We start from the raw sequence: 27,020 nt of genomic DNA on the forward strand, positions 1-27,020 counted from the left end.
GAAATTCAATGACTTGCTCTTGGTCACCAAGCTAGAGTCAGAGGCAAGATTTAAAGCCAGGCTGTGCTAAATTAAAGTCCAGAGCTCTCTCTGCTGCATTATATAGCTCGTCTAGGCCAACATTTCAGTCTGGGAGTTTCATGGCTGGTTGTTTCCAATAATTAGAGATCTGCAGAGCTGAGTTTATACACCGCAGACATCCCAGCCGCCTTTCATTAGATCAAGTGATAATGCTGAACGCTCAGCTTTCAAAGCACGTAATCATCTTTTTCCATGTAAATTGTCGAGTACCGGGCAATGATGACCACAGTCAGAAAGCATTATGTGTATACATATACATGCACAGGCACCCTCTTTAAACATCTCCTTGTTGGCGGAGCAAGAAAGATGGCTGGAGAGAAAATAGAGAACATGAGATGGTGTGAAGGGCCATAAAATTTCTATTGCTAAGACTCTTAAGCAATTCTACAATGAGCAGTCCTGCATGAGGGAAGGAGGGAACAGCTCTTTTCTAAAAAGTGGCAGCAAGATCTTAAGACTATCTATTCCCATACGGCATTGAACATTTGCCTCAATAAGGGGTTTCTTTTGTCCCTCTCAGGGAAGTCGATTGCTGCCATCAAGGTCAATTCCAAGGATGGTATAAGGTGGAAAAGGCAAGTGGGGAGACTTTCAGGGGTGTAGCAATTTCAGTGTAACTGGAGGAGGAAACAATAGTATAATTAGCAAAGGAGCTGACTCTCACAGTCATGCTACCTTCTGTTGCTCAGAAAATCTGTAATTAATGTTAACAATAATAATAATAATAACTAACATGTATACAGTGCTTACTATGTGCCAGGTATTGTGCTAAGTATTTTATAATTATTAACTCATTTGATTCTTATAACAACCCTGGGTGGTAGGTGCTATTTATATCCCCATTTTATAGATGAGGAAACTGAGGCAGATAGAGGTTAATTGACTTGCTCAGGGTCACACAGCTTCTAAGTAAGTGTTTGAGGCCAGATTTGAACTCAGGTCTTCTTGACTCCAGACCCAGTGCTCTATCCACTGCACTATCTAACTGAATCAGATCACCCTTATTAGAGGATCCTGGTGCTGGTTCTTGTAAGCTATGCTGAAGGTCTTCATTTTTAAGGGAGGTGTCACAGTAAGGTTCCAAACACAGGTACATACTTACCAAACTAGTGAAGATGCATGAAATTTGGGGCTAGATGTGTTTAACCTCTTAGCCAATTTGTGTGGTAGGCCCTTATGCCCAGTTAAGTAGCCTGCTGGCTTACTCCAGAATGTTGCACATGTTTACAACTTCCCAAATGTTCCTGTCAAGGGGAAGGACCAGAGGGTCCAGAGGAATAAAAAGGAGGAAAGGAACATTTTCATTCTAGACCTGTGGGGATGCATTACTATCTTAAGCAGTAGCAAACCTTATTCAGGACCGGGATGTGGGGTGCAGGCATTGGTGGTTATAGAGAGTCATTTGTCTACACAAGTCACAGTACAGGGACGGGCTTGATAGGAACCTGAATCCACTCTACTGAGCTGGGAGTTCAGAAGACCTAAATTCAAATCCTAACTCAGACCCTTACTATCTATATGATCCTGGTCAATTTACTGAACCTCTCTGAGACTCAGTTTCCTCTTCTTCAAAGTGAGGATAACAATAGTTTCATCACTTACATGACAGGGTTCTGGTGAGGATGCATGAGATAACAGCATAAAATGCTTTACACATCTTACAGCAAGTTATTATCATCAACATCATCCTGGTTAGCATTGTCACAGCTGGATGAGCACAAGACGAAGGAAATGACAAGCAAGGATTGCCATAAGTGATAAGCAGGTCAGCCTCCAATCATGGAAGGCTGAAAGAGGGTTAGGAAAGATCAAGGTCAAGAAATCTGAGATTAGTGATATCGTAGGCAGACAATGAGCTTCAGCAGGGCCAGAGATGGCGTCAAGAATCCATCGACAACAGAAGCTGCTGTGGACAGAGATTCTCTTGATTGGGGTGTTTCATCCTGTCTGAGCAGCTGAGAAGAGCCCAGGTGGCCACCCCCTCCCCCCGATGGTGGAGTCCTCTGAGGATAAGCTAGTATTTACATTGTGTATAGACTATATTTACTTATATGTGTATATGTTGTATGTATAAGTATATGTTACATTCCTGATGGAATGTAAGCTTCTTGAGGGCAGGGTCAGCTTTTTGACTTTTCATCTCTAGTTCCACTGCCCAAAGCAGTGACTAAAGGGCTGTTTGAAGACTAATTAAAGGGATTACCCTCATGACATGAGTCTCCTTGCTGATCCCCAAATGCAACATTTCATTTACCATCTCCATGTCTTTGAACAAACTATTCCCAGTGATTAGGATATATTCTACTTTCACCTCTTCCTCTTGGTTTCTCTAGCTTCCTTAAAGGTGTAGTTCAAGTGACCTTCCATCCTCGCTAACTATCATCCTATATCTCTTCTGCCCTTTGTAGCTAAACTCCTAGAAAAGGCCATCCACGATAGATGCCTCCACTGTCTCTCCTCTCACTCTCTTCTGAACCCAGCTTCCAACCCTATCATTCCACTAAAACTCCTCTCTCCAAAGTTACTACTGATCTCTTAGTTGACAAATCCAACGGCCCTTTCTCAATCCTCATTTTCCTTGACCTGTCTGCAGCCTTTGACACTGCTGAGCGCTCTTTTCTCCTTGATACACCATTCTCTCTTAGTTCTTCTTCTCCCTATCTGATCACCCCTTCTCAGCCTCCTTTGCTGGATCCTTCTCCAGATCACACCCTCTATCCCTCAGGATTCTCTTCTCTCCTCCCTCCATACTACTTCCCTTGGTGATCTCGTCAGCTCCCATGGATTTAATTACAATCTTGATGCTGATGATTCTCAAATCTACTTATCTTTTCCCCAAATCTCAGCTGACCTCCAATCTCACATCTCCAATTACCTCTCACACATCTCAAACTGGATGTCCAGTAGACATCTTAAACTCAACATGTCCAAAACTAAACTCATTATCTTTTCCCCTCTCCTGCCTTCTCTGTTACTAGAGGGCAACACCATCCTCCCAGTCCCTCGGGCTTACAACCTAGGAGTCATTCTGGACACCTCACTCTCTCTCATCCACCATATCCAAGCTTTTGCCTGTTGATTTCACCTTTGCAGCATCTCTCATGTAGACTCCCTTCTCTGCTCTGACACTACCACCGCCCTGGTATGGGCCCTCATCCCCTCACAACTGAACTATTGCAACAGCCTGCTGGCTGGTCAATTCTCTTCCCACTTCAATTCATTCTCCATTCAGTCACTAAAATGATTTTCCTATGGCGCAGGTCTGATGGCGTCACCGTCCCTAACCCCACCTCCCCAACTCAATTAACTTTACTCGCTCCCTATTGCCTCCAGGATCAAATAAAAATGCTCTGTCTGGCATTCAAAGTTCTTCATTACTTTGCCCCTTCCTACCTCTCCAGTCTTCTTACACATTATTTTCCCGACACATCCTCTCCGATCCAATGACACTGGCCTTCTGGCTGTTCCACCAAGAAGACACTCCATCTCTCAGCTCTGGACATTTTCCCTGGACATTCCATGCCTAAGTATGTTCTCCTTCCCCTGTTCTATCTACTGACTTCCCTGGCTTCCTTTAAGTCCCAGCTAAAATCCCACCTTCTACAGGAGCCTTCCTTAACCCCTCTTGATTCCAGTGCCTTCCATCTGTTAATTATGTCCTGTTTATCCTGTATATAGCTTGCTTTGTATATATCTGTGTGCATGCTGTCTCCCCCATTAGATTGTAAACTCCTTGTGGGCAGAGACTGTCTTTGGCCTCTTTTTGTGGCACATAGCAGTGCTTAAAAATGTTTATTGATTGGCTGACAACAAAGATATGTAGGAATATGTGGAATCCACAACTGGAAGGAATCCTAGAGACAGTCTAACCCAGTCTCCTTATTTTGCAAATGAGAATTGAAGCCTAAAGTGGATAAGTCATTTGCTTAAGGTCCCAGAGGTCCCATATAGAGATAGTAGTTGAATCTAGGTTATCTATCCAGCTCTTTCTACTGCATTAAGATTGGAAGAAAACAAAACATATTATTAACCTTAAAGATGGGGAAAGTAATAGTGGAAAGGCAAAGGACTATCCAGGTCCTACCTGGATGCTACCTTCTTCCCCAGGCGTACAGAGACAAAGCCTAGTTCACCAAGCCCGGAGTGAGTTCTCATCAACTACAAATATTCCTGGCCTGTTCAGGCCAGTTTCTTGGTTCCTTCCAACTATCCCAGGGGTAGGGAACCTGCCGCCTCAAGGCCACATGTGGCCTTCTAGGTCTTTGGGTGCAGCCTTTTGACTGAGTTCAAGTTTTACAGAACAAATCCTTTTATTAAGGGGATTTGTTCTGTGAAGTTTGGATTCAGTCAAAGGGCTGCACCCAAGGACCGAGAAGGCCACCTATAGCCTTGAGGTGGCAAGTTCCCCACCCCTGAGCTGTCTATATAGACACAAGAGTAAGGCCTTTCTATCAACAGAACACATCTCCTTCCTGAAGCAATCCCACAACAACCACTCTCAGTAGTTTTGAAAGCAGTAAGATCTTAAAACCATGCAAGGGGTGTACACAGTGCTGGTTCTTATAATGTATGCTAACTGTTTTCAACCTGAGGGTAGGTCTCAAATTATGAGATCATACCCTAGCTGTAAGACTGCTATTCTAATTTGCTTTCTCCACTACCTTGGTTCCAGCATGGTTAACTGCCAGTTCTGCTGATTTTATTTCATGGTGGGCACAATTTTCACCAAACACATGGGAGTGTTTTCTACCTGTCTGATATCTAATAAGCTCAGGGAGTGATTTCCCCATTGTCAGCTCCGATTTTTTCTTTGGTGCCAGAAACAAGTCACTTTTTTTTTTCTGTGAGGCAGTTGGGGTTAAGTGACTTGCCCAAGGTCACACAGCTAGTATGTGTCAAGTGTTTGGTCTGAGGCCAGATTTGAACTCAGGTCCTCCTGACTTCAGGGCCGGTGCTCTATCTACTGAGCCACCTAGCTGCCCCAACAAGTCACTCTTGACATTGAGACCCTCAAGCACTACTCCCACATTTCAAAGAAGATATTCCTCTTTCTTGGTGCCTGAGGGGCATTTCTGCCAATGCTTTGGCCGAGAGCAACTGTTGCCCATGCCAGAGTATCTCTCTCTGCTCTGCCCTCGTGCGACTGTCACAATATCAGAACAGGTACCACTAAAGCAGCAGCTGCTACTAGCATTTGCCCTTTTGCTGAGAAAGGGAAGCAAGTCAGAGGAAAATAAATAAACTAGATGTTGCTCATAGTAAGAGGCACGTCTGGACAATTCATTCTTAAAAGAAACCTGACAACAAGGATCTGTCTGTATTACAAGGAAAGACTTATGTAATGACTAGCAACATATATGGACATTTTAAAGCCCACCTGTTGCTTTTTTAGTTAAATGTAAGGGAAGTGACTTAACAGAAAAGGAAAGAAAGATCATCTGTTAAAAGTTACAATTGATTTCTTCAATCTGCACAGAGTGGAGAAAAGACTATAAAACTGTTACTCATTGCATGCAACCTGCAGGCGCTACTGATTTCTCCCTTGCCCAACATGCTTGTAAGAAGAGAGTGTTTTTTCTCTCTCTACCACTTCAAAGGTTAAGGGTGGGGAGAACCCAGCATAGGAAGGGCAGCAGCTTGTATGCATATGCTTGGAAACTTGTAGGAGGTCCAGCAAAGAAGTCCTTTCTCCAAACATCATTCCATTCTAAATTTCACGTTACCACCGCATCCCCCCTTTTGCATGCAGGATTATATTGCTGTCCCTACCAATTCCTTACAATATTCACGGGAAGTTTTGAATCTGCAGGGCCTAGTATAGCAGATCAGCTCACAAAAGGAATGGGGTACAGAGAAGATGCATTCAAGACACCTGGAACATTGTTGGATCTGGAAACATACAAACATTCCAGGGAAGTGGGTATTCTTTCGGTCTTTGCTTTGGTTTACATAGCCATTGTCAAGGGGAGTAGCAACCATCTTTGGCATTGTCATGCCCAAGAATGCCACATTCAGAATCTTCCTGCTTTATTTCAGTCTTGGCTAGGCACCATTACACAGGAGTGCTGTGATCCATTCTCATATCCATTCGTATTGTACCATGGGGTTCCCTGACTAGTAAGGTGTGAGCGCCTCCTCTACTGCTACAATATCCAGAATCAAAGTCGTTTATTCAGCTGGCAGAAAGCCTTTTAAAGGAGTCAATTCTGGTTGGGGAAGCCTCCCACTAGCACCAAAAATAAGCCTGGACTATCATTTGGATTGTTTTACTCCTATTAAAACAACTGTAACAACAGCATCGACAACACTCTACCCCTTGGGGCATTCCAGGCTGACGTGGGGATTTCAAAAGAAGATAAATTCAAAGCATAACCAAGAAAAATTCATCCATAAGAATGCCACATGGGACATTTGGAATAAAAGTTCATCAACTGGAGGGCAAAGTACATGAAGTAATCATATAAACAGCAGAAGACTAACTCAGATGAAGAAGTATTGATAATGATTTGAACAGCATTCCTGAGTACTACGAGGAAGCCCTTCCAGGACATAGTGTACAAGTCGAGCTAGAAATCCAGGAAAAAGCAGGCAGTAGTGATTGTGATTGATCTGCACAGAGATAGGTGTTCTTGGCGCTGGTGCATCAGGGTGCAAAAAGAAGACGCATATCTGCACTGAGGTTTTATCTCATCTTACCTACTAGATGCACATTTCAGGTCTTTATTACCCCAGAGAAAATGCCAGCCACTGGTTAAGTATTTCCACCATAGAAAACAAAAGTGTCAAAGATACCAGAGCCGAGCAAGGTAGAAGCAGAGTAAAGAAGGGGGGAAAAAGTCACAAAATTAGAAGCCAAATTAAAATAAACATAACCAAAGCAGCACACGCACACACACACAGAGAACCACTTTTCAATACCTCCTATGCCTACTGTGTCAGTTTTAGCAGCTCTCTGATCCTGGGTAAACAGAAACGCCATCTTTTTTGTTAACTTGAATTCCAAACATGCAATTGGGGTGGGGGGGTGGAATTCCAAAAGGAAACTGGGCAAAAGCAGAGGGTAAAGGCGATTGGGTTAAACCATGCTTTGCGGAACAGAATGAAACTCTAACCTAGAGGTTTTTTTCTGACCCAGAGTGAACCGGATGAGTTTGCTTTGAGATGGGTCCCTGGATGATGCACTGCACAACAGGGGAAGAGAAAAAAAAGTAGAAGAGATAAGTGAGCAGAGAGAAGATGCGTTATCCAAATAAGTCACAACTTATAGGATTTTCCATAGGATGAATGGAAATGGCCCGTTTCTAGTTTTCCCTTTTCACCTCAGTGACTCATAGAGGTGAAAGGGGCCTCACTCATCATGGAATCCACTCTCCTCTTCTTACAGATGGTTCAGCAGAGGTCCAGAAAAGTAAAGTATCTTGCTCAAGTTCAAACAGGTAACAAACAAAAGATAAGATTCAAACCCAGGCTCTCCACTTCCAAATCCACTGGTCTCTCCACTGTGCTTCTCTACCAACAACCAGGTCACTGGGACCTGACTTCACCAATCTGATCAATTTCCATTGAATTGATATAAAATTATCCAAGAAATTGCAAGTAATGAGACAGTTTTTCATTCTTCTTTTGCATGTAGTTTCTTGGTCTACCTTATTTTTTCCTTGCCTGAATATATATGCATACATAAATATCTATGTGTATTATAAGTATTTCTATTATTGACCACTAATATTCTATGGGCAGTGTAATAATTGTCAAGCTATTACACTGATAAAACATAGATATTTAGATAACTTTTTCAGGGCTTCCATAGAGTATTTAAACTAATGAATAGGCTCTTTGCTACCAAACAAATCTATAAACATCATAAGTTTAAGTGTTTGCTATTCATTTTTGCTCTCTGAGGTGTGAAAAGAGTCATTTAAATGGAGAGCTTTTTGGTTTGAGTTTTTGGATTGTATCCATGATTGTACCAGGATAGGGAACTCCTGGTGGGGAAATTCCCTCTACCAATACAGGCTGACACCTTCTCTGCAACTTGTAGTTTTGGAGAGGTGCCTGAGATGGTTGAAGAGACTTGTTCAGGGTCAAAAGGCCAGTATATGTTAGAGATAGGGCTGGAACCCAGATGTTCCTGACACAGAGGCGGAAGCTCATTTCGGTACTCCTTGCTGTTTCTAAATGGAAATGTATTGTCTTCCAAACGGGATGAACAGTTGAAATGTATTGTCTTCCAGACTTGTTGGTCAAGAAATACTGAAGAGTATTTGCTCTTCTGTGATGAACATTACCTAAGCCTAATTGAAAGGGTAAATTTAAAATAACTTGAACTTAGCTTTGCTGCCCTTAAAATAACCTAAAACAATACTTTTAGCCTTTCCCAGATGAAAGGAGTATCTAAGGATGCCAAACAACTGGAAAAAAACCCAAACAAACTTGAGAAACTGTGAGTATTTCTAGATCTGAATATCTGGTTGTGTGCAGACAGAGCCAAAGAAGACAATAAACCCTGGGGACTTATCGTTACGTTAAGGACCCTAAAAAAATACTCACGATGTCATAATCTAATTTATGAAATGGCATATGGCTTTAAAAAGAAAACAAAATGAGAAACCAGTACAAAAGCACACATGTCTGGTGCATGGGCCACGAGAAGAGCTGGAATATGACATCTCATTTAGAATGCTTAAGTGTGAAATATCACACTGATGTGAGGATCTGATTGTGTTCTTCTGGTGGCTTTTCATAAAATGGTTCCCTCTTTCTCCTTCTGTGAAATCTATAGGAAAAGCTGGAAACGTATAATGTGTTACCTTCCAAGGGGTGTCTGAGAATGAGAATAGAAATAACTTCAAAGCAAGGTTCAGATAATCTCCTAGATAATGCATCCTTCGCTATGGACTTGTGAAGAAAGCTAGGATGTTGGTGGACATGGCCCGTACTTAGATTACAGTTGGAGAAGAAGTCATATCAATGATCTTTTGGTGCTCCCATCTTCAGAGAGACAATATGGGATGTAGAATCCATGGCTCCTATTCATTATGGCAACGCTAACCTTAATTCCTGTAAAAATTGTTTGAAATTCTGACCAAGCAACAAGGAATCTTTCTCTTCCTAGGCACGTAAGCACCGCATTACCAGAGACTTTCTAAGATACACCATATATGTGTGTGTCATATATGTGTCATATCTATATGCATGTTTGCATATATAAATATATTTAAATATTTAAGTTACATGTAGTTATATATACATCATAACTACATATTACTTTTATTTACATTATCTATTATATAATTATATTATAATGTATTGTTGTTGTTGTTGTTTGGATATTTCAATCATGTCTGACTCTTTGTGACCCCATTTGGGGTTTTCTTAGCAAAGATGCTGGGGAGGTTTGCCATTTTCTTCTCCAGCTCATTTTACAGATAAGGAACTGAGGCAAGGAAGGTTAAGTGACTTGCCCAGGGTCATATAGCTAATAAGATTTGAACTCATGAAGATGAGTCTTCCTGATTCTAAGCCCAGTGTTCTATCCACTGGGCCACCTAGCTATCCATAATAATATATTACATATTATTATAGATTATATATTTATTTCTATATTTCTCTATAAATATAAATCTATGTAAACAGTTATATATATACGTATGTGCATATATATATGCATGTGTATATACACACATATACATGTATATATGTGTGTGTATATATACACACATGTGTGTATACATGTGTATACACACATATGCATATGTAATCAAGGCAGAGCTAAAAACAATAATAACAATAGTATTTTATGAAATGCTTTACATACAGCGCCTTATTCGATCTTCACAAACAGGCAGAAGTTATAATGTACAAACAGTTGAGTGGCCATGTGGTTTAGGAAAGAACACTGGATTTGGCCTCAGAGAGATCTGGGTTCAAATTCCGACCCTGCCACTTACTACCCATGTCACTTCATGTCAGTAACTTCCCCTCCCTGGGCCTCTGTTTTCTCCTCTGTTAAATGAAGGAATTGGACTAGCTCTAAATTGTAACAGCCCTGGAGATGGGACGTGTAGGCATGATTATCCCCATTTCCCAAATGAGCAAAGTGAGGTTAAGAAAAGTTAACTCTCTTGACCAAGGCCAGGTAGCTGGTAAATGTCAGAGACAGGATTCCAATTCAGAATTTCTGATTCTGAAACCTAAAACTCCATCCTAGTTGCCTTCCCAAAGGAAAGTTTTTGTTTCCACCCACCACTTACCGTGGTGATACCCCAATATACGAAAAAGGTCTCTGAAGTCTATCGTAAAGGCCGTTTTATTACACGCTGGCATGAATTTAATAGGGACAGAATTATAGCTGAACCAGTTAATTAATTCTGGCCGCTGGCACCCCGACCTATAAAAATGAGCAATCCCACCGAGTCACAGAAGACTGGCTTGTTCTATCTACTTCTACATTGAAGCCATCTCTCATGGATTTCCAGGAGCTGCTATCACCAAAGATCCTTAAAGGCAGAACACATTCCATGATAGATAGATGCTCAGAAATGAAGAGAACGGTGCTTTCGAAAAAAGAAGCCCCACCTGGATTGCATTTCTGGCTGTGCTTTTGGCTGCTGATGTGACGCTGGTGGGTGCGGCTGGCACTGGGTTTGGGGGGTAGCCGGCACCTGTTGCTGAAGTTCTGGTGCCCCGATCTGACCCTGGTAGGGAGATGTGGCCAGCTGGGACACCACTGCAGTGGCAACTGGCTGAGATGAGTGATGCTGTTTCTGGGGCTGCTGCTGCTGTTGCTTGTATCTGGATAGGCTGAAAAAAAGGCCTAAAATGGCCTTCAGGTTTCCATTCCGGATTTCTGAAAGATAATAAAAAGCTGCTTGTCAGAAGGGCATCTTTCCCTCGGGCCCCATTCCTCTCCCGTACCCCAGTGTTGGTCCCTTTCAGCCTGCACTTGGAATTGAATTCCTCAAGGATAAGGCAGACTTCCTGAAAACTTAATTGGTATCACAGTTGCTTAAAATCTAGCTTTAACCACAAAGAAACCATTATTTTCCCCCTCTGTAATAGATACATTAGAGATAAAAGGCAAGTTCCAACCTGGGGCTGGCAGACTGTTACCAGACAGTTCCCTGTAAGAAGGCATCAGAAACTCAGGCATCAGAGTAAGGTCATGCTTGTGAGAGAAGTGAGGAGACCGACCCAATGGGGGTGATGTCTGAAGCTACTGAGCCAAGTTATTTGTACATGTGTGGGTCTCCATCTTTTGGGGTTTTTTTGGGGGGGAATAATTATTGTTTCCTCTCTCCCTACCCCTTTCCATATACACTCCTCCCCCAAGAAGCAGCTAGGCTAGGCATGGTGGATAGAGAGAAGGCCACCTCTGACATATACCTGCTGTATGACTCTAGACCACTCAGTGCCCTAGACCATAAGTTACAGGGAAGGTGCCAGTCTCCATTGGTAGAGAGAGCTTCCTCCTATGGGCATTCCCAATACTAGTGAAATCACAGATCTAGTCCCTAGAGAGGTGACATGGTACCATTGGTAGAGTAGGCTTCTGAGGCAGGAAAGTCTGGGCTGTAGTCCCATATCTGACCCGTATCTTCTGTATGACCCTTGATAAATCATTTAACCTCTCAGTGCCCTAGGCAACTCCCCAAGACCATAAGTTACAGGGAAGGTGCCAGCCTTCATTGGTAGAGGGAGTTTCTTCCTCAAGAGTTCTCTATGAGGATGAAATCACAAAATAAAGAAGAAGATACCATGAATGGCCCACATAATTCCAATTATCCTTGTCCTGCTCTTGCCCAATACTCACCCATGTGCCATTCTTCCTCATTATTTTTAACTTTTAAAATGTGTATTTATTTTTAACATTCATTTCTTTTTGCATTTTGGAGTTCTATATTCTTTCCTTCCTTCCCAATACTTCCTGACCCACTGAGAAGAAATATGATAATTAATGATAATTAGGAGAATTATGATAATAATTACACATGTGAAATCATGCAAAACATATCCATATTAGCAACATCTCAAAAAAGCAAAAAAGAAGACAAACTAGAAAAATTATATTTCAATTTGTACTCAGAATTAATCAGTCCACTCTCTGGAGGTGATAGAATTTTTTCATCATGAGTCCTTTGGAATTGTCTTGGTTATTTTCACTATATTGATCAGAATAGGCAAGTCTTTCACAGTTGATCATCATTACAATATTGCTGTTACTGTGCACAGTGATCTCCTGGTTCTTCTCACTTCGCTATGTATCACTTCATATAGATCTTGCAATATATTTTTTTCTTAAACTACCCCCTTCATCATGTCTTATGGCACAATAATATTCCATCACAATCATGTGACATAACTTGTTCAGTCATTCCCCAATTGATGAACATCCCCTCAATTTCCAATTCTTTGCCACCACTAAAAGAGCTGCTATAAATATTTTTGTACCCATAGGTCCTTTTCCTTCTTTTTTTTTTTTTTAATCTCTTTGGGACACAGACCTAGTAGTGGTATTGTTTGGTCAAAGGGCATACAGCTCTGGTCTTTTCATCAGGAATGGTTGAAAGTCTTTTATTTTATTGAATGTCCATTCCCCCCCCCCCCCCCCCGATGATACTCAGGTTCTCTTGGTAGGTGAGTCTTGGTTGTAATCCTAGCATCTTTGCCCTCTGGAATCATATCCCAAGCCCTCCTTGGATTGATTTGATTTTTAAAATTCATTTTGAGCTCTTCCACGGCCTGCGACCCATTCGTATTTTTCTTTGAGGCTTTGGATGCAGGAATTTTTGACTTGGTTGCCTTCTGAGTGTGTTTTGATCTTCCTCGTCACCATAGTGACTTTCTACGGTCACATTTTTTTCGGTTGTCTGCTCATTTTCCAGCCGATTTCTTGACATTTAACTCTATGGTAAAGCGGGACTCCGCTTCCCAAGCTCCGGGTTTTTTTGTGCAGCTGTTTCCAGAGGTAATTCTGGAGACCTGTAAGTTTTTGGCTCTCCCAAGCTGGTACGGTCTCCAGAGAGGTGTGTTTACTCCTCTCCTGTACTGTGCTCTGGTCTGTGAGCAATCACACACGCTCTTTTCAACCCTGAAACTGTGACCAGGGTCCCGGCACCCCTAAGGCAGTAAGCTCCGCTGCGCTAGCCAGCGCTCCTCCTCGCGCCGGGGCCGAGACTCGGGACTGTGATCCAGTCCCGAGTGACCCAGATAGGCAACGCAACAGAGTCCTGCCCCTGGTGCCAGCAAAGGGACCCCTGTACATCTCCTCCTGACCCACCGTCCCATCCCCTTGAGCTCCTCCCTTACCCAGGCACGACAGACCTTTCCTGCTAACCTTCTAAGCTGTCTTGGGCTGGAAAACTGTTTCCTTCCACCTTTCTGTGGGTTCTTCCACTTTAGAGTCATTATTTAAAGGTATTTGGAGGCGTCTGAGAGAGAGCTCAGGGGAGCCCTTGCCTTTCGCCTGCCATCTTGGCTCTGCCTCCTCTTCTTTATTTTAGATCATAGGAACATAACTCTGCAGCTGGAAGACAGCTCAGAAGCCATCTAGTCTAATCCACTTTTTTACACATGGAGAAACTGAGGCCCATGAAGGTAAAGTGAGCTCCTCAAGTTCACAGAGGCAGCGAGCATCTGAGGTAAACCAGAACTCAAGTCCCATCCAGTTTGTACTGGGAGCTGTTGAGGAAACACTTTGTTCTCGGAGAATGATTCTCGTATATCCGACGTTTTCTTAGGAACTGGCCTAAAATTGGTTTCTTTTTTATATTTCTAAGAGGGGAACAAGAGGGGAGGATACCAGAAAAAAGGAAAGAAGAATCTTTTCACAGTACAACGGATTTATTTTCAGATGATAAATCCCACCTCCCTCAAACTGCTCATAACAAGAAACAGAACAGGAATAAAATATTTGTTAATGGACAGAGGCAAAGGAAAGCAAGTGATTTTGGTTCCTCAAGCAATTACCTGTCAGTTAAAACCAGACATCTGATAGATGGGTCTTGCACCTGACCCTGAAAAGCTAACCCATAGGGGCTAGGCCACCCAGCAGGAAGAACAGAGCAGGAATAGGGCTCCTAGGAAAAGAGGGGGCGCAAATTCCTTTTGATTTCAACCTAGTAGAGGCCTGCCACCTGGGAGGCAGGGAGGGGAGGAAAGAAAAATAAGCTACAAAAGGCTTTTTCCTCTCCAAAGGGAGATAAACAGTAAGGAAACCCTCCCTGGTCCTAGTGAGCGGAGAACCATGCCTGAGGAGCAGTGTGCATCTTCTCCCAAGAAGTGAGTAGGATGGGGGTGGTGATGGGGATAAATCTATGAATGAACTCCTTTCAAGAGCACGCCACATGTTTACAACAGGCCCCTCTTCTTACTCACTTATCCATTAGAGAATGGAGTGGCAGTTTGCCATTGTCCTCAAACCCTGATGTGATTTGCTGATTAAGACAGTCTGGATTACTTCCTGTTGCAACTTCCTTTACTCCAACTCTCTTAAAGGTGCTAGAGGTTGGGGATGGGGGAAGGGGAAGGGGGTGGGGGTGTGTGGGAAAGGAGACAATGCACAGGAGCAAATTCCCTCCTTGAGTATGTTAATTGTTTAGTCACCTGAATATCATACTGACTAACTTTTTCCTTCCTAGCCTTCATTACTGCTTCCATTAGGAATACACTAAGTTGAATTTTCTGGAAAGGCAGCTACTTCTTGCTAAATGTTCCAGGAGAGATCCAGGAGAAACTAACAAATGCTATGAAAGTTGAGACCTCAGCTGTGGGCAACTATTCACATGGTGCTGTGACTTTTGGCCTTGAACCCACAGGACATGGGAAAAAGTATCTAGGACAAAAGACAAGGGGCAGAGCTTCGTTCTCCATTGGGAAGAACCAAATGGTCAGGAGAAGGAAGCAGATGAGCAACTAGGGCACAGTGGATAGAGTACTGAGTTCAAATGCTACCCAAGATTTGAATTATCTGTGTGACCCTGAACTTGTTGAGTTCAAATCCCACCTGATTGGAATTAGCAGTGGGACCCTGGGTAAGTCACTTTATCTCTGTCTGCCTCAGTATCCTCATCTGTAAAATGAGGATAATAATAATACCTGCCCCCCCCCAGGGTTCAAAAGATCAAATGAGATAATAATTGTAAAGTGCTTAACATAGTGCCTGGCACATAATGATATAAATGTTAGTTATTGTTATCATTATGATGATGATGATGATGATATTGACATAATATTTGTAAATGTTTTACAGAGGTTAAAAGCGCCAAATCAATGCTAGCTATGATTATTATTTGCCTGTACCTCCAGATGGGTGGTGTGCTAGTGCTCCTCCTCGCACCGGAGCTGAGACTCAGGACTGTGACCCAGATCCAAGTATAGGCAATGCAACAGAGTCCTGCCCCTGATGCCAGCAAAGGGACCCCTGTAAATCTCCTTCTGACCCACTGTCCCATCCCCTTAAGCTCCTCCCTTACCGTGGCACAACAGACCTTTCCTGCTAACCTTCTAAGTTGTCTTGGGCTGGAAAACTGTTTCACTCTGCCTCTGATTCAAAATGGTGACAGGGAGCTTGGTGAAGGAAAAAGGGCATTGGACTCGGGGTTAGAACAGGGGAGTCAAACTTGTATGCATACAGCCCAAAGCAGATTAAAATGTAACTGGGAAAGGCTTAATTAAATAAATAAAAACATAACAAAACACGGATAATGTTAATTTGTGGTTGTCTAAGTCACCAGGTGGCCCACAAGGATCCATTTCTATTTGAGTTTGACACCACTGAGTTACAGGACTTGGCCACGTCTAAAATGCTCTCCTTTCTTACCTCTGCCTCTTGTTAGCCCTCATTTTGTTCAAGAATCAGCTAAAATGCCAGGTCTTCCTGGTCCCTCTAGTCATGTGAGCCTTCATCTCTGCGGTTATCTTCCTTCTTTCCTATTTATTTATAAGTTGTCCCCTGCATTAGAATTTAAACTTCTGGTAGGTAAGGACTGTTTTCAGGTTGGTTTTTTCCCCTTGTATCCTTTGTATTCAGCCCTGTTCCTGGCAAATATTAAGCACTTGTAAATGCCCATAAATTAATTGCTATCTGAATAACCTGGGACATATCACTTCATGTCTCCAGGCCTATGTTTCTTGGGAAATAAAGGGGTTACACTAGATGACCTACGGTTCCTGCCAGTTCTAGATGCATGATCCTTCTTTCATTATTTGATGATTTTTTGATATGCTAGTTCTATATAAGGCAAGTCATTTGCCTTTGGGGCCCGTTTCCTCAGCTACAAAACAAACACCATCCCTAAGGTGCCTTCCAACTCTACCATTCTAAAAAATGTCATATCTATTCTAGTTGGTCCACTCTTCATAGCTGACATTTCTAGTTACATAGATTCATGAATATATAACCTAATACTTCCTTTTTGCTTTAGGATATAGCCAGTGGTTTTTTTCCCCTTTTGTTTTCTCCTTTTATAAAGTAGAAAGTAAGAGGAGAACACAATCAATCAGTCAATTAAGAGATATTTACTAAGCACCTACTATGTGCCAGGCACTGTTCTAGGTGCTAGGGATTCAAGTATGAAGAATGAAACAATCCCTACTCACAATGAATAGAATTTTAGAACTAGGAGGCAAATATTTATTGAGCAGCGTAGGGCTCTGCTTTAATGCTTCACTGGGGCTTGGCCCTGACATTGGATTCTTCAAGGACAAAAAGTTCTAGCACGTCTGCTACACTTGAAAAACTTTGAAAATGGACCAGTTATAAACCGAGTTACTTTTGCTGGAGAATCTGCCTAAGTTCAGAAAGGCTTATCACCAGATGTTTGTCCATTGGGTAAGTACTGGAGATACATAATTGTGGTATGATACACTCCAAAAAAATACTGAGCCGTTGGGGCAGCTAGGTGGCACAATGGATAGAGCAACAGTCCTGGAGTCAGGAGGACCCAAGTTAAAATCTAGCCTCAGACACTTGACACTTACTCACTGTGTGATCAGGCAAGTCACTTAACCCCATTGCCTAGCCCCCCAAAAAATACTGGGCTGAGACTAACATGGGGTGGGTGGCTTTGGGCTTCACTCATTCAACATTTGATATCTACTATTTTCAAGGCACTATGCTGAGGACTTGGGACACAATTCAGTCATTTAGTCATTCAACAAGCCACTATTAAGAACCCGCTGTTTATAATATACTGTTACAAAATATATACGTCTGCCTTCAAAGAACTTACATTCTACTTGAGATACAGAGTGTAGCAAATGTAGAGAGATAAATATATAAAATACATAATTATATAAAATAATATATACTATATATAAAATATATAACTATTTGAAATAATATATCATATGTAAAATATATAAAAAAGTGAATTCTGATGGGGTCAAAGGAGAAATCCAGACCAAATGCTCTAGTAAAAGTAGAGGACAGAGATAACACTTTCAGTTGCTGGTAGCAGGAAAGAAGGGAAGATAATTAATTCTCTACGTAGGCTTTCTAAGACTACAATTTACTGATAAAGTACTGAGAGTTCTCTACATCAAAGAAATCACATCCTAATTCCTATTCTGAAACTCAGTAGTGTAAGAGATTTATATAGGACAGAGAAGCAAAAACTAAAGGAAAATTATGCCATGGCTTCTCTCATACATCATTTCCAAAATAATATGTTCAATTCTTCTTACATTTTCAGACTATGTTTGTGAACATGCCATAAAGATTGTCAGCTAACTCCATAAGCAATCTCAAAAAAAAAAATGTTGGGCCACAATGTTTTCCTGATCATGATACCTAGAATCAAATCATTTTAGACCCAGGGGAGATTTCAAAGATCTAGTTAGAGGATGAAAGATTCAGAATTGGAAGAATCCTAAGAAATCATCAAATCCAGCTGCCTCATTTTATAGATGAGGAGCTGAGACTCAGAGAGGTTCAAATGATAGCCCAGCATCACATTGGTTGATAGTAAGTGGAAAAGCCAGGATTTGAACTCTGGTTCTCAGACCTTAAATTGTTTAGCCTGCACCACACTGCCCACCCTCCTCACCTGAGGAAATTGTAGGCAAGGGAAATGCCTTTCCAAGGTCATACAACTAGTTAGCAGCAGACCAAGTTAGTAGATAATAGGCTGTTAGGGTCATAGATTTATAAGGCAATCTTAAGAGATTTTCTAAATAAAGTAAATTAAGGGCTGAAAAACTCAAGCACTTACCCAAAATGATACATCTACTAAAATGAAGAACCAAGATACTTTGATTCTAGATTAAAAGTTCTTTCTACTACATTATTTATTATGTCTTGTATAATAGTTTCCATTACAATTTATACTTCACTACAGTCTAATTTCTTTTGGGTCCTGCCTGCCTTGCATTTGGTTGTAATCTATGTGTATCCTATAAAGGATAATGTTCAAACTGGCATACATCTTAGAAAGTCAGGATGGGATCACCAGCCACTGGCCAACCCAGACTAGCCTCATTTCCTTTTTTTTTTCTTTTTTGAGAAGTTGCTCAGATTGGCACACCAGAAGAATTCAGTAGACATAGGATGGGGTGGCCCCAAAGCTTAAAACCACACTAAGACTTTTGGGCCACCGTGTATGTGTAGAAGTGCAGATTTTGTAAGGAGCTGACCCTTTTGCTCCTAGTACTTCTCTGTCCTTCCATGGCCTGGTTGAAAGAGGAGAGTCAAAGGATGATAGCTAGAGAGGCCATGTAATCCAAAACCCTCATTTTACACAAGGAAATCAGGGAGATTAAGCAAGGTGCCCAAAGGGTCAGTCCCTGACTCCCAAGTTAGTGCCTCTGCCACCACAACACGGAAGTGATCTCATAAATGGAATCCATCTAGCCCCAAGGTCTATATCCTTTGCTGGGTACTCTCTGAGCAGTGTTATTTGGGTCCTGGAACAAAGGCTAGGTGCCCTAAAAGACAAGTTGACACATGACCTCAAGTCATTTGAAAGGCTTACAAGACAAGATGTAAACATGATTATCTCCCTGGCACTTTTAGTTACTAGGGAAGGGCGGAGGTGTGTGTATCTTTGGAAATTTCTAAAAGTTGATCTGTTAGTTTCACTTCAAATGAGGCATAGGACAAGCAACAAACTCCCCAAACAAAATAAAACCAATGAAACAGAATAAAATATATTTTTGTTGTTGTTGTTCAGTCGAGTCTGACTCTTTCTGACCCCTTTTCAGGTTTTCTTGGCAAAGATACTGAAGGATTTGCCATTTTCTTCTCCAGCTCATTTTACAGATGAGGAAACTGAGGTAAATGGGTTAAGTGACTTGCCCAGGGTCCATAGCTAGGAAGCATCTGAGGCCAGATTTGAACTCAGGAAAAGGAGTCTTCCTGACTTCAGGCCTAGTGCTCTCCCTACTGCACCACCTAACTACCCCTAAAAATGTAAAAATATATTTAAAAAACCCACGAAGTCCTATAACTCTTCTTTTACCTCTATGGCACTGGCTAGAAATGCAAGGAAAAAAAAATACACTATAAGAATGTAAATCACCTCCAGCCCCACTCCCATCCAACAGTGTCCGTGAGGATTCTTTTCCAAAAGGCCAAAAATCCAGCATAAAAAAATGTTAGGAACATTCTAGATTTAGAGCTGGAAGGAAGTTCAGAGGCCGTGTCATCCAATCCTCTCATTTTAAAAAGGAGGAAACTGAGGCTAAAGGACTTGCCCAAGGTCACACAGATAGAAAGTGGAAGAGCTGGGGTTTGAACCCACGTCCTCTGACTCTGAATCTAGGGCTCTTTCTTTATCATTCTGCTTCTCAACTCTCAGTAGGTTAGAACTTATGGTACAGTACAGTCTAGTCTCTGGCCACATATATAAAAATAAATTATCTTTTATTTATTTACCTGTGAATACATATAGATACACATATATAAAGATAAATTATCTTTTATTTATCTGTTTGGAGAGAGAGAGAGAGAGAGAGAGAGAGAGATGAACCACAGAAGGATAAATACAGAATAAGAATGGGGAAGGGGAGAACAGGCTAGGGGAAGGCAGAGCTGCCAAACTGATATTCCTAAAATACAGATCTGATGTCACATAGCTGAAAATTTTAAGTAGCGCTCTATAGCTGTGGACTAAGAGACAGAAGATCTGTATTCAAGTCCTGACTGCTATTTACTAGCTCTGTGATCCTGAACAGGCCAAAACCTCACAAAATGTCCAAAATGGACAAGTCTTTGAAGGTCACTTAGCCAACCAAAAGCTAAAGAAGGATCCCCTTTACAACATCCCCAACATGTGGTTTTTCAATTGAAGACATTCTGTGATGGGAAATTTATCTTATCCCATTTTTGGACAGTTCTAAGTGCTAGAAGTCCTTCTTTATGTCAGGCCAAAAGCTGCTTCTCTTCAATATCTACAACATGGCTCACACTACTGTCCCTTGGGGCCAAGCAGAAGGCAATGGTCCAGGACTATAGAAAAGAAAGAGGTAAGTGGGATCTCAGAGGCCACATAGACCACCTCTCACTTGACACCTAGGAAGAACTTTACAACTTTTCTGATAAATGGTCTCCCAGCCTTTGCATGAAGACCCCCAGCAAGGGGAAATTCCTTAACTCCCAGAGGCAGGCCATTACACTTTTGGATGGATCTAATTGTTAGGAAGTCTTCCATTACATCAAGTCTGCATCAGCCTCTGTAATGCTGACCCACTGATTCTGGTTCTCCCTTCTGGGGCATGAAGCCAAACAAGACTAATCCCTTGTCCACATGATGACATTCCAATGATTGAGGGCCACTTCTTTTTAGGTTAAATATTCAACCTTAAAGGAATCCTCACATTGAATACTCTTGAAGACCTTCACCATCTCAATCACTTTTCAGCTTATCGCTATCATTCTTAAAATGGAAGAGTCGATCAACAAGCATTTAACAAGCACCTACTATGTGTCAGGCATTATGTTAGGTACTGGGGATACAAATTAAGAGAACAAAACAATTCTTACCCAAAAGGAGCTTATATTATAATATTTACACATAAATTATTTATACATATACTTCAATAATAACAAATAGAATTGAACATACTACCCCCTATATGGTCTAACTAGGTGAGAATTCAAGAGGACTATCATGTCCCAAGTCTTAAACCCTAGGCCTCTTAAAACCATTAAATCAGCTATTTTGGCTACATCATCGCAGTGACAACTCATATTTAGGCTGCAGTCCTCAAAAAGTGCCTATCTTTTTCAGCTAAACTACTGTCTAGATGAAGCTCCTCATTCTGTACTTGGGAGTTTCATTTTTTTAAACCCAAGTTAAAGATTTTATATTTATCCTTACAAAATTTCATCTTAATTAGAGTTATGCCAATATTCTAGCATATCAAGAACTTTTTAGATTCTGATTATTACACATGTTAGCTATCCCTTCTAGCTTCCTATTATATGAAAACGTGGTAAGTATGCTATTCGTGCTTTTATCTAAATCAATGATAAAAACATTTAACAGCAAAGGTTCAAGCACAGATAACCAGGAGCATTCTACAATGGACTGCCTTCCAAATTGACATTGAATCATTGAATATTACTCAATGGGCTTGCCTGTTCAACCATGTTTCAACCCAGCTGGTTATATTCCCTCACATTTCTTCACCTGTTGTTTTTGTTGTTGTGCAGTTGTTTTTCAGTTGTGTCCAACTCTCCATGACCCCATTTGGGGTTTTCTTGGCAAAGATACTATTTGCTATTCCCTGCTGTAGTTCATTTTACAGATGAGGAAATTGAAGCAAACAGGGTTAAGTGACTTGCCCAGAGTCACACTTTTTTGTATATGTGTGAAATAGTAGACTGCAAGCTCAATGTGAGCCACCAGCGTAATACAGCAGCCAACATATCTAATGTTATCTTGGACTCTTTTGTAAGGCATAGCTTCCATAAATAACAGAAGTGAAGGTTTGACTTTGCACTGTCCTGGTCAGGCCACATCAGGAATATCATATTTAGTTCTCACGTCACCTTTTCAGAAGGATGTAGATAAGGTGGAGAAGATTCAAGGGGTGGGCTAGTAGGATGGTGAAGTGAGTCAAGATCATGGTAGAGAAAGACTGGCTAAAAAAAAAAAAACAATGAGAGAAGATTGGGAGGAGGGATGGGGCATGCTAATTTCCTTCAAGAACCTTAAGGGCTATTTAATGGAAGAAGAAATAGACTGGTGCTAGGAACCAAGCTTGGAACTAGGAGAAATGTTATACATTTTCAAAGAGGCAAATTTAGTCTTGATTCAAGTAGAAAAACAATCAAACCACTAGATGGCCACTCTCTCTCATCCACCTCTGAAATTCTTTGCTTCTATGACTTGCTCTTGATGAAGTCATGCTGGTTTCTTCATGACTACCATTTTTTTTTTTTTTTGGTAGCCACTTACTAGCCACTCCTTTAATAACATATTCTAGTTTTGTCAGGAAAGGAAGCAAAGCTCACTGATGTAGAGTTCACAGAGTCTATTCTCTTCCCTTAAAAAAAAATCAGGTCAACATGAACGCTTCTCCATGCTTGTAACATTTGTGTAATAGGACCTTAATAAAGGCTTATTGAATTGAATTAGGTTTCAGCTTGTCTGTATCTTTCTTAAAACATGGTGCCCAAAACTGAATCCAATAGAGCAGATGTGATATTTCTAGGGCAATGGGACCATCACATGCAACTCTCAGGACACTATGCCTTGATTAATAAAGCCTGGGATACCAGTAGTTTTATGTGTTTCCATGTCACACTGTTGACTTATGCTGGACTTGGAGTCCACTGATGAAACCAGCCCTCAGATCTTCCACAAACCAGTTTTGGCCTAACTATGCTTGCTCAAGGGTGTACTTCAAGAGTTGATTTTTTTAATTCAATTTCCTTACCTGTGAAATAAAGAGCTTAAATTATATATTATCTCTGAGCTTGTCAGGAATGCAAAATGCAAGCATCTGTCTCATAGTCATTCTTGGTAAGTAACTTTTTTATTGGCCAAGACGTTAAATGACTGTTGTGACCCCTCTTGTGATTAGAAATGTCACAGATGTAAGATTCCTACAAGTAGAAGTAATAGACCGTACTTATATTTAGGTATAATCTATTATAACCTTTTTTCCTCCTTATGTATTAAGTTTTCTCTGAGGCATATCATAACCACTTGTAATCTCTTAATATGACTATGTAAGTTCAATAGTGTTTTTCCCCTCTTTGTAACTTTCATGAGAAGCCTTACTGCCCAGATTCTACCCAACAATCTCCTTTCCCTCCTCCTCCCCCAAAACCACCTTCATTCTATGATAGCGATAACTTCTCTTCAAGGCCATCATTAGACTAATTATGAGCAAGAAGCTTCCCATACATAGAACAGCCATTTGAGTCTAAGAATACCCTAAGGTGTTGACTGTGTGCCCAGGGAGATCTATCCAAAATATTGATCAACAATTAAGAAAGACTATCCATGATCTCAGATACTCGGACCCTGGCTAATCATGACTCCCCAAACCATCAAGGCCAGAGAGAAAAAGAGCACATTTTTTTTATTTACAAATTATATCAGAAAGGAAGCTTCCTCTCTCTTTAAGAACAACCCTGTGTCAGATCACAGTGCTGCTGAAGATTCTCTGCTTCTTGTTCTCTTGAGGTGTGGGAGCTCACTGTAGGTGTGTAGACACATGAAGCCTGACTGTTACAGGTCCTACAGTAACATTACAAGTTTTAATCCAGCACCCTTTAATAATACCTCCCATAAAATCCACTTGGATAGGAAAGTTGCAATCTGCTTTCATAGTATATAACCATCAAGTTAGAGAGCATGTACTGCTAAATGTAAGGGAATGGTCAGGACAAAAGCACTTCTCCTGCCTCTGAAATCAGTCCCTCAAACCCAGGACTATGATAAATCACTCTGAATTACTTTGAAGAAAATATGCTGACAACAAACCTCCCCTTCCTACCCTGTGCATTAACAAAACATCTGCTTTAAAAGGAGGAAATAATATGTTACTCTGAAAGGGAATTTTCATTTCCTCCACTCTCCGCCTTACATACACATGTCCCACACATGCCAACTGACTTAGGTCTCATTACTCTATATCCCAGTCTAGAAGAACATTGAACACATCACAATAGAAAAACAGGGAAGTAGGTATTCCCCAACAGGATTTTGCAATGTTTGCAAACTTACCAGCAATACATTCCATTCAACTATTTCCATTTACTGATCCCTTTCTACCCCACTTTTTATGATCCCCAGAAGATACCAACACTCATCTTTTCAGGAAGGCAGCCTTACTAAGAAAAGGCATCATCACCTGAATTCCAAATCAAATTACCTGTTTGGTGAAAACTCGAGGCAGGTGTGACATAATGAGTTTGGGGAGTTGGCAGTGGCCTAAGGCAGCTTCAGAAACTGGCAGCTGCTCCTATTTATAAACACAAGGGAAAGCGAAGGCTTCCATGGCTATCTGGTTCAGAGAAAATGAAAATTCTGGCCAGTCATCCCTCAACTAATAACTAATTTAACCACGAACCATTAGCTTACACTAATGTGCTAATTAGCCAGCTGATTTAGGTTAATTAAAAACTAATCAAGATTTAAAAAAAAATTATGCATCCCATTAACATAACATGCACAATTTTCAAAAGGTCAAATAAAATGATTTATTTTTCTAGGGGAAAGGAGGGTATAGAGAGGGTCATTTCTTCATTTCCCTGGGAGTCGTAAGGTTCTGAGTTTATTCTATAGTAGGTACCTAATCTCATAATTAACAGAATGTGTAAACAACAGGTGAACACAGTACAAATAGTTGAACAAAAAGGTAGTTGCACCATGTCCAAATGCCAACTCTAAATCTATGATGCCGTGATCCTCCAAATGTGCTCACTACTTCCTGCTTGGCCTGTTTTGCCAGGAATCTACAACTTTCCTGGGATGGTTGATGCTGTTTTCCTTCTCATAGTGATTTTGTGGTTGTTTAAAAAAGTTAACATCATCAAAATTGAGGTACAGATTTTCCCATTTTGCTACCACCTTTACTGAAGGAAAATCAAAACCAGATAAGCCCATAAATAACCCCAGTATTAATTCTATTGCCACCATTTTCAACAGGGGTTGGAGTGGGGTAGATTTCCAATCAATAAAATGGATTTTTAATAATGACAGCTCTGACTCACCTTCTGCAGACAGACCCTGTATGTTTATTCCCTTAGCTGCCAGGAAATTCAGGCAGGCATCTATGTTTTCAATCTAGGAAAAAAACAACAACAGAGAATAGATATTCAATAAAGGTTTGCCTTCCTCCAATGCCACCTCGTATTACATTATGCCCAGAGCTTCATGTCACAGAAAGAGTCCTTTGTGGACTAGCTTGGACTCTTAATAAGGAAAGTGTACCAACATTAAACAAACAAGCAAACAAAAAAGCCCTCCTAATCGATAGATGCAGGTGAGTAACTCTTCTTTATTTATACTTGCATAGGAAAAGGTTACCTAACATCCCAGTTATTGGGCTCCTAAAGTAGCAGCCCTGCATCTCTCCAGGCTGCCAAGAGTACCAGCGTGGAACTGGCAATCTTGCCTTGATCGTTGTCTCCAGTGTGGTCTTGAAAATGTGCTAGGTTGCCAAATAAGTTGGAGGTGAGGAAAGATTAGTCCACTGGCCTGCATTGGCAGAAATTTCCAGACCCTGGGATGGGCAGTGAAATGTAAAAATGGTAACTGGAGGTTCCAGCTGGTATCTAGGCAATGTTTACTCACAAAATTCCCAGAATAGTAGGCATTGCAGATGACTGGGGAGAGCTGAAATTTCTCATACCCATCTGTCTTTTTATTCCCTCTCCCTGTCAAGCAGGGACCCACCAGCAAAGGGGCAGGAGACCTCTCAGATGCTCTCAAATCCTAGGAGTGCTGACGTCATGGCTAAAGCTCAAACACGTGTTAATGGATAGCAGCAGGGAAGAATAATTAGCACATTCACAAATAAAGGTCTTGTTTACATTTCAATTGTTAAAGCTTATTATGATTATGACCACTATAAAGAAAGATGGTCTACCTTGAGGTAAGGTACTGTGATGTAGTGGAAAGAGATCAAGCCCAGGCTTGACCACTTGCTCGCTATAAGTTCTTGGGCAAATCTGTTAATACCTTGAGGTTCTTTATCTTTAAATGAAGATAACATCATTTGTATTATGTATTTCACAGAGCTATTTAGAATATTCTTGAATCAGTGTGTGTTAAAGCTCTCTGTAAACCACACAAAAATGAGATATTGAATAAAGCCAATGGGAGTCAGAAGTAAATGAACAAGTTTGGCAGTTTGCAATAGCATGTTTTGATATTCACACCCAGACCAAGTCACTATTTTTCTGAACTGAGACCAGCAATCAATTCATAGTTATCATAAAAACTAACAAATGATTACTGTTTACAACAGAAGTGTAAGTAACTCCCTGATGCAGTTTGTTAATTGTTCTTCTCTGTTGCAAACAGCGAGTTTTCCACATTTCTACCCTTCTTCTCTGGACTAGACAGGCCTGAGTTCAAGGCAGAATTATGTTCCCCTCTACACTTGGCAATCCGGGAGTAGCCCCTTCTACTCTGAGAGCAAGAAAACAGTTTAAGATGCTTTTAGTTGAAAGGCAGCAGTAAGGCAGTGCCTAGAGAGCTGGCCTGATACATAGCTAGGAAGATCCAAGTTTAAGGCTTACCTCTAACACATCCTGGCTGTATGACCCTGGGAGCTCACATTATTCCTTAGTGCCTTGGGCAGTTATCTCTCTAACATAATAATTTGCAGAGAAGGTGCTGATCTATATGAGAACAGTGACTCCTTATCCAGGAGTCCCCTATATGTCAATGAAGTCACAGGTTCATCTCTACCATCAATTGACTGGAGAATTCACAAAATCCTTTTACCCACTTCAAAAGGCTCCAGTCGTGGCATTG

General features: G+C 41.1%; 1 protein-coding gene across 4 annotated transcripts in view; it reads right to left on the reverse strand.

Moving 5' to 3' along the window:
* NAV2 (neuron navigator 2) overlaps positions 1 to 27,020 on the reverse strand; it is a 457,081-nt gene that overhangs the window by 264,584 nt on the left and 165,477 nt on the right. For all 4 annotated transcript variants that reach the window (XM_027852625.1, XM_027852624.1, XM_027852627.1 and 1 more), the window contains exons 4-5: positions 25,250 to 25,322; positions 10,660 to 10,930 (exon numbers count right to left, since the gene is read on the reverse strand). In XM_027852625.1, the coding sequence (XP_027708426.1) occupies positions 10,660 to 10,930; positions 25,250 to 25,322 (344 nt within the window). The remainder of the gene's footprint in view (positions 1 to 10,659; positions 10,931 to 25,249; positions 25,323 to 27,020) is intronic.

Source organism: Vombatus ursinus, unplaced genomic scaffold, assembly GCF_900497805.2.
Source record: "Vombatus ursinus unplaced genomic scaffold, bare-nosed wombat genome assembly UNPS02009770.1, whole genome shotgun sequence".
NCBI classification, from domain to species: Eukaryota; Metazoa; Chordata; class Mammalia; order Diprotodontia; family Vombatidae; genus Vombatus; species Vombatus ursinus.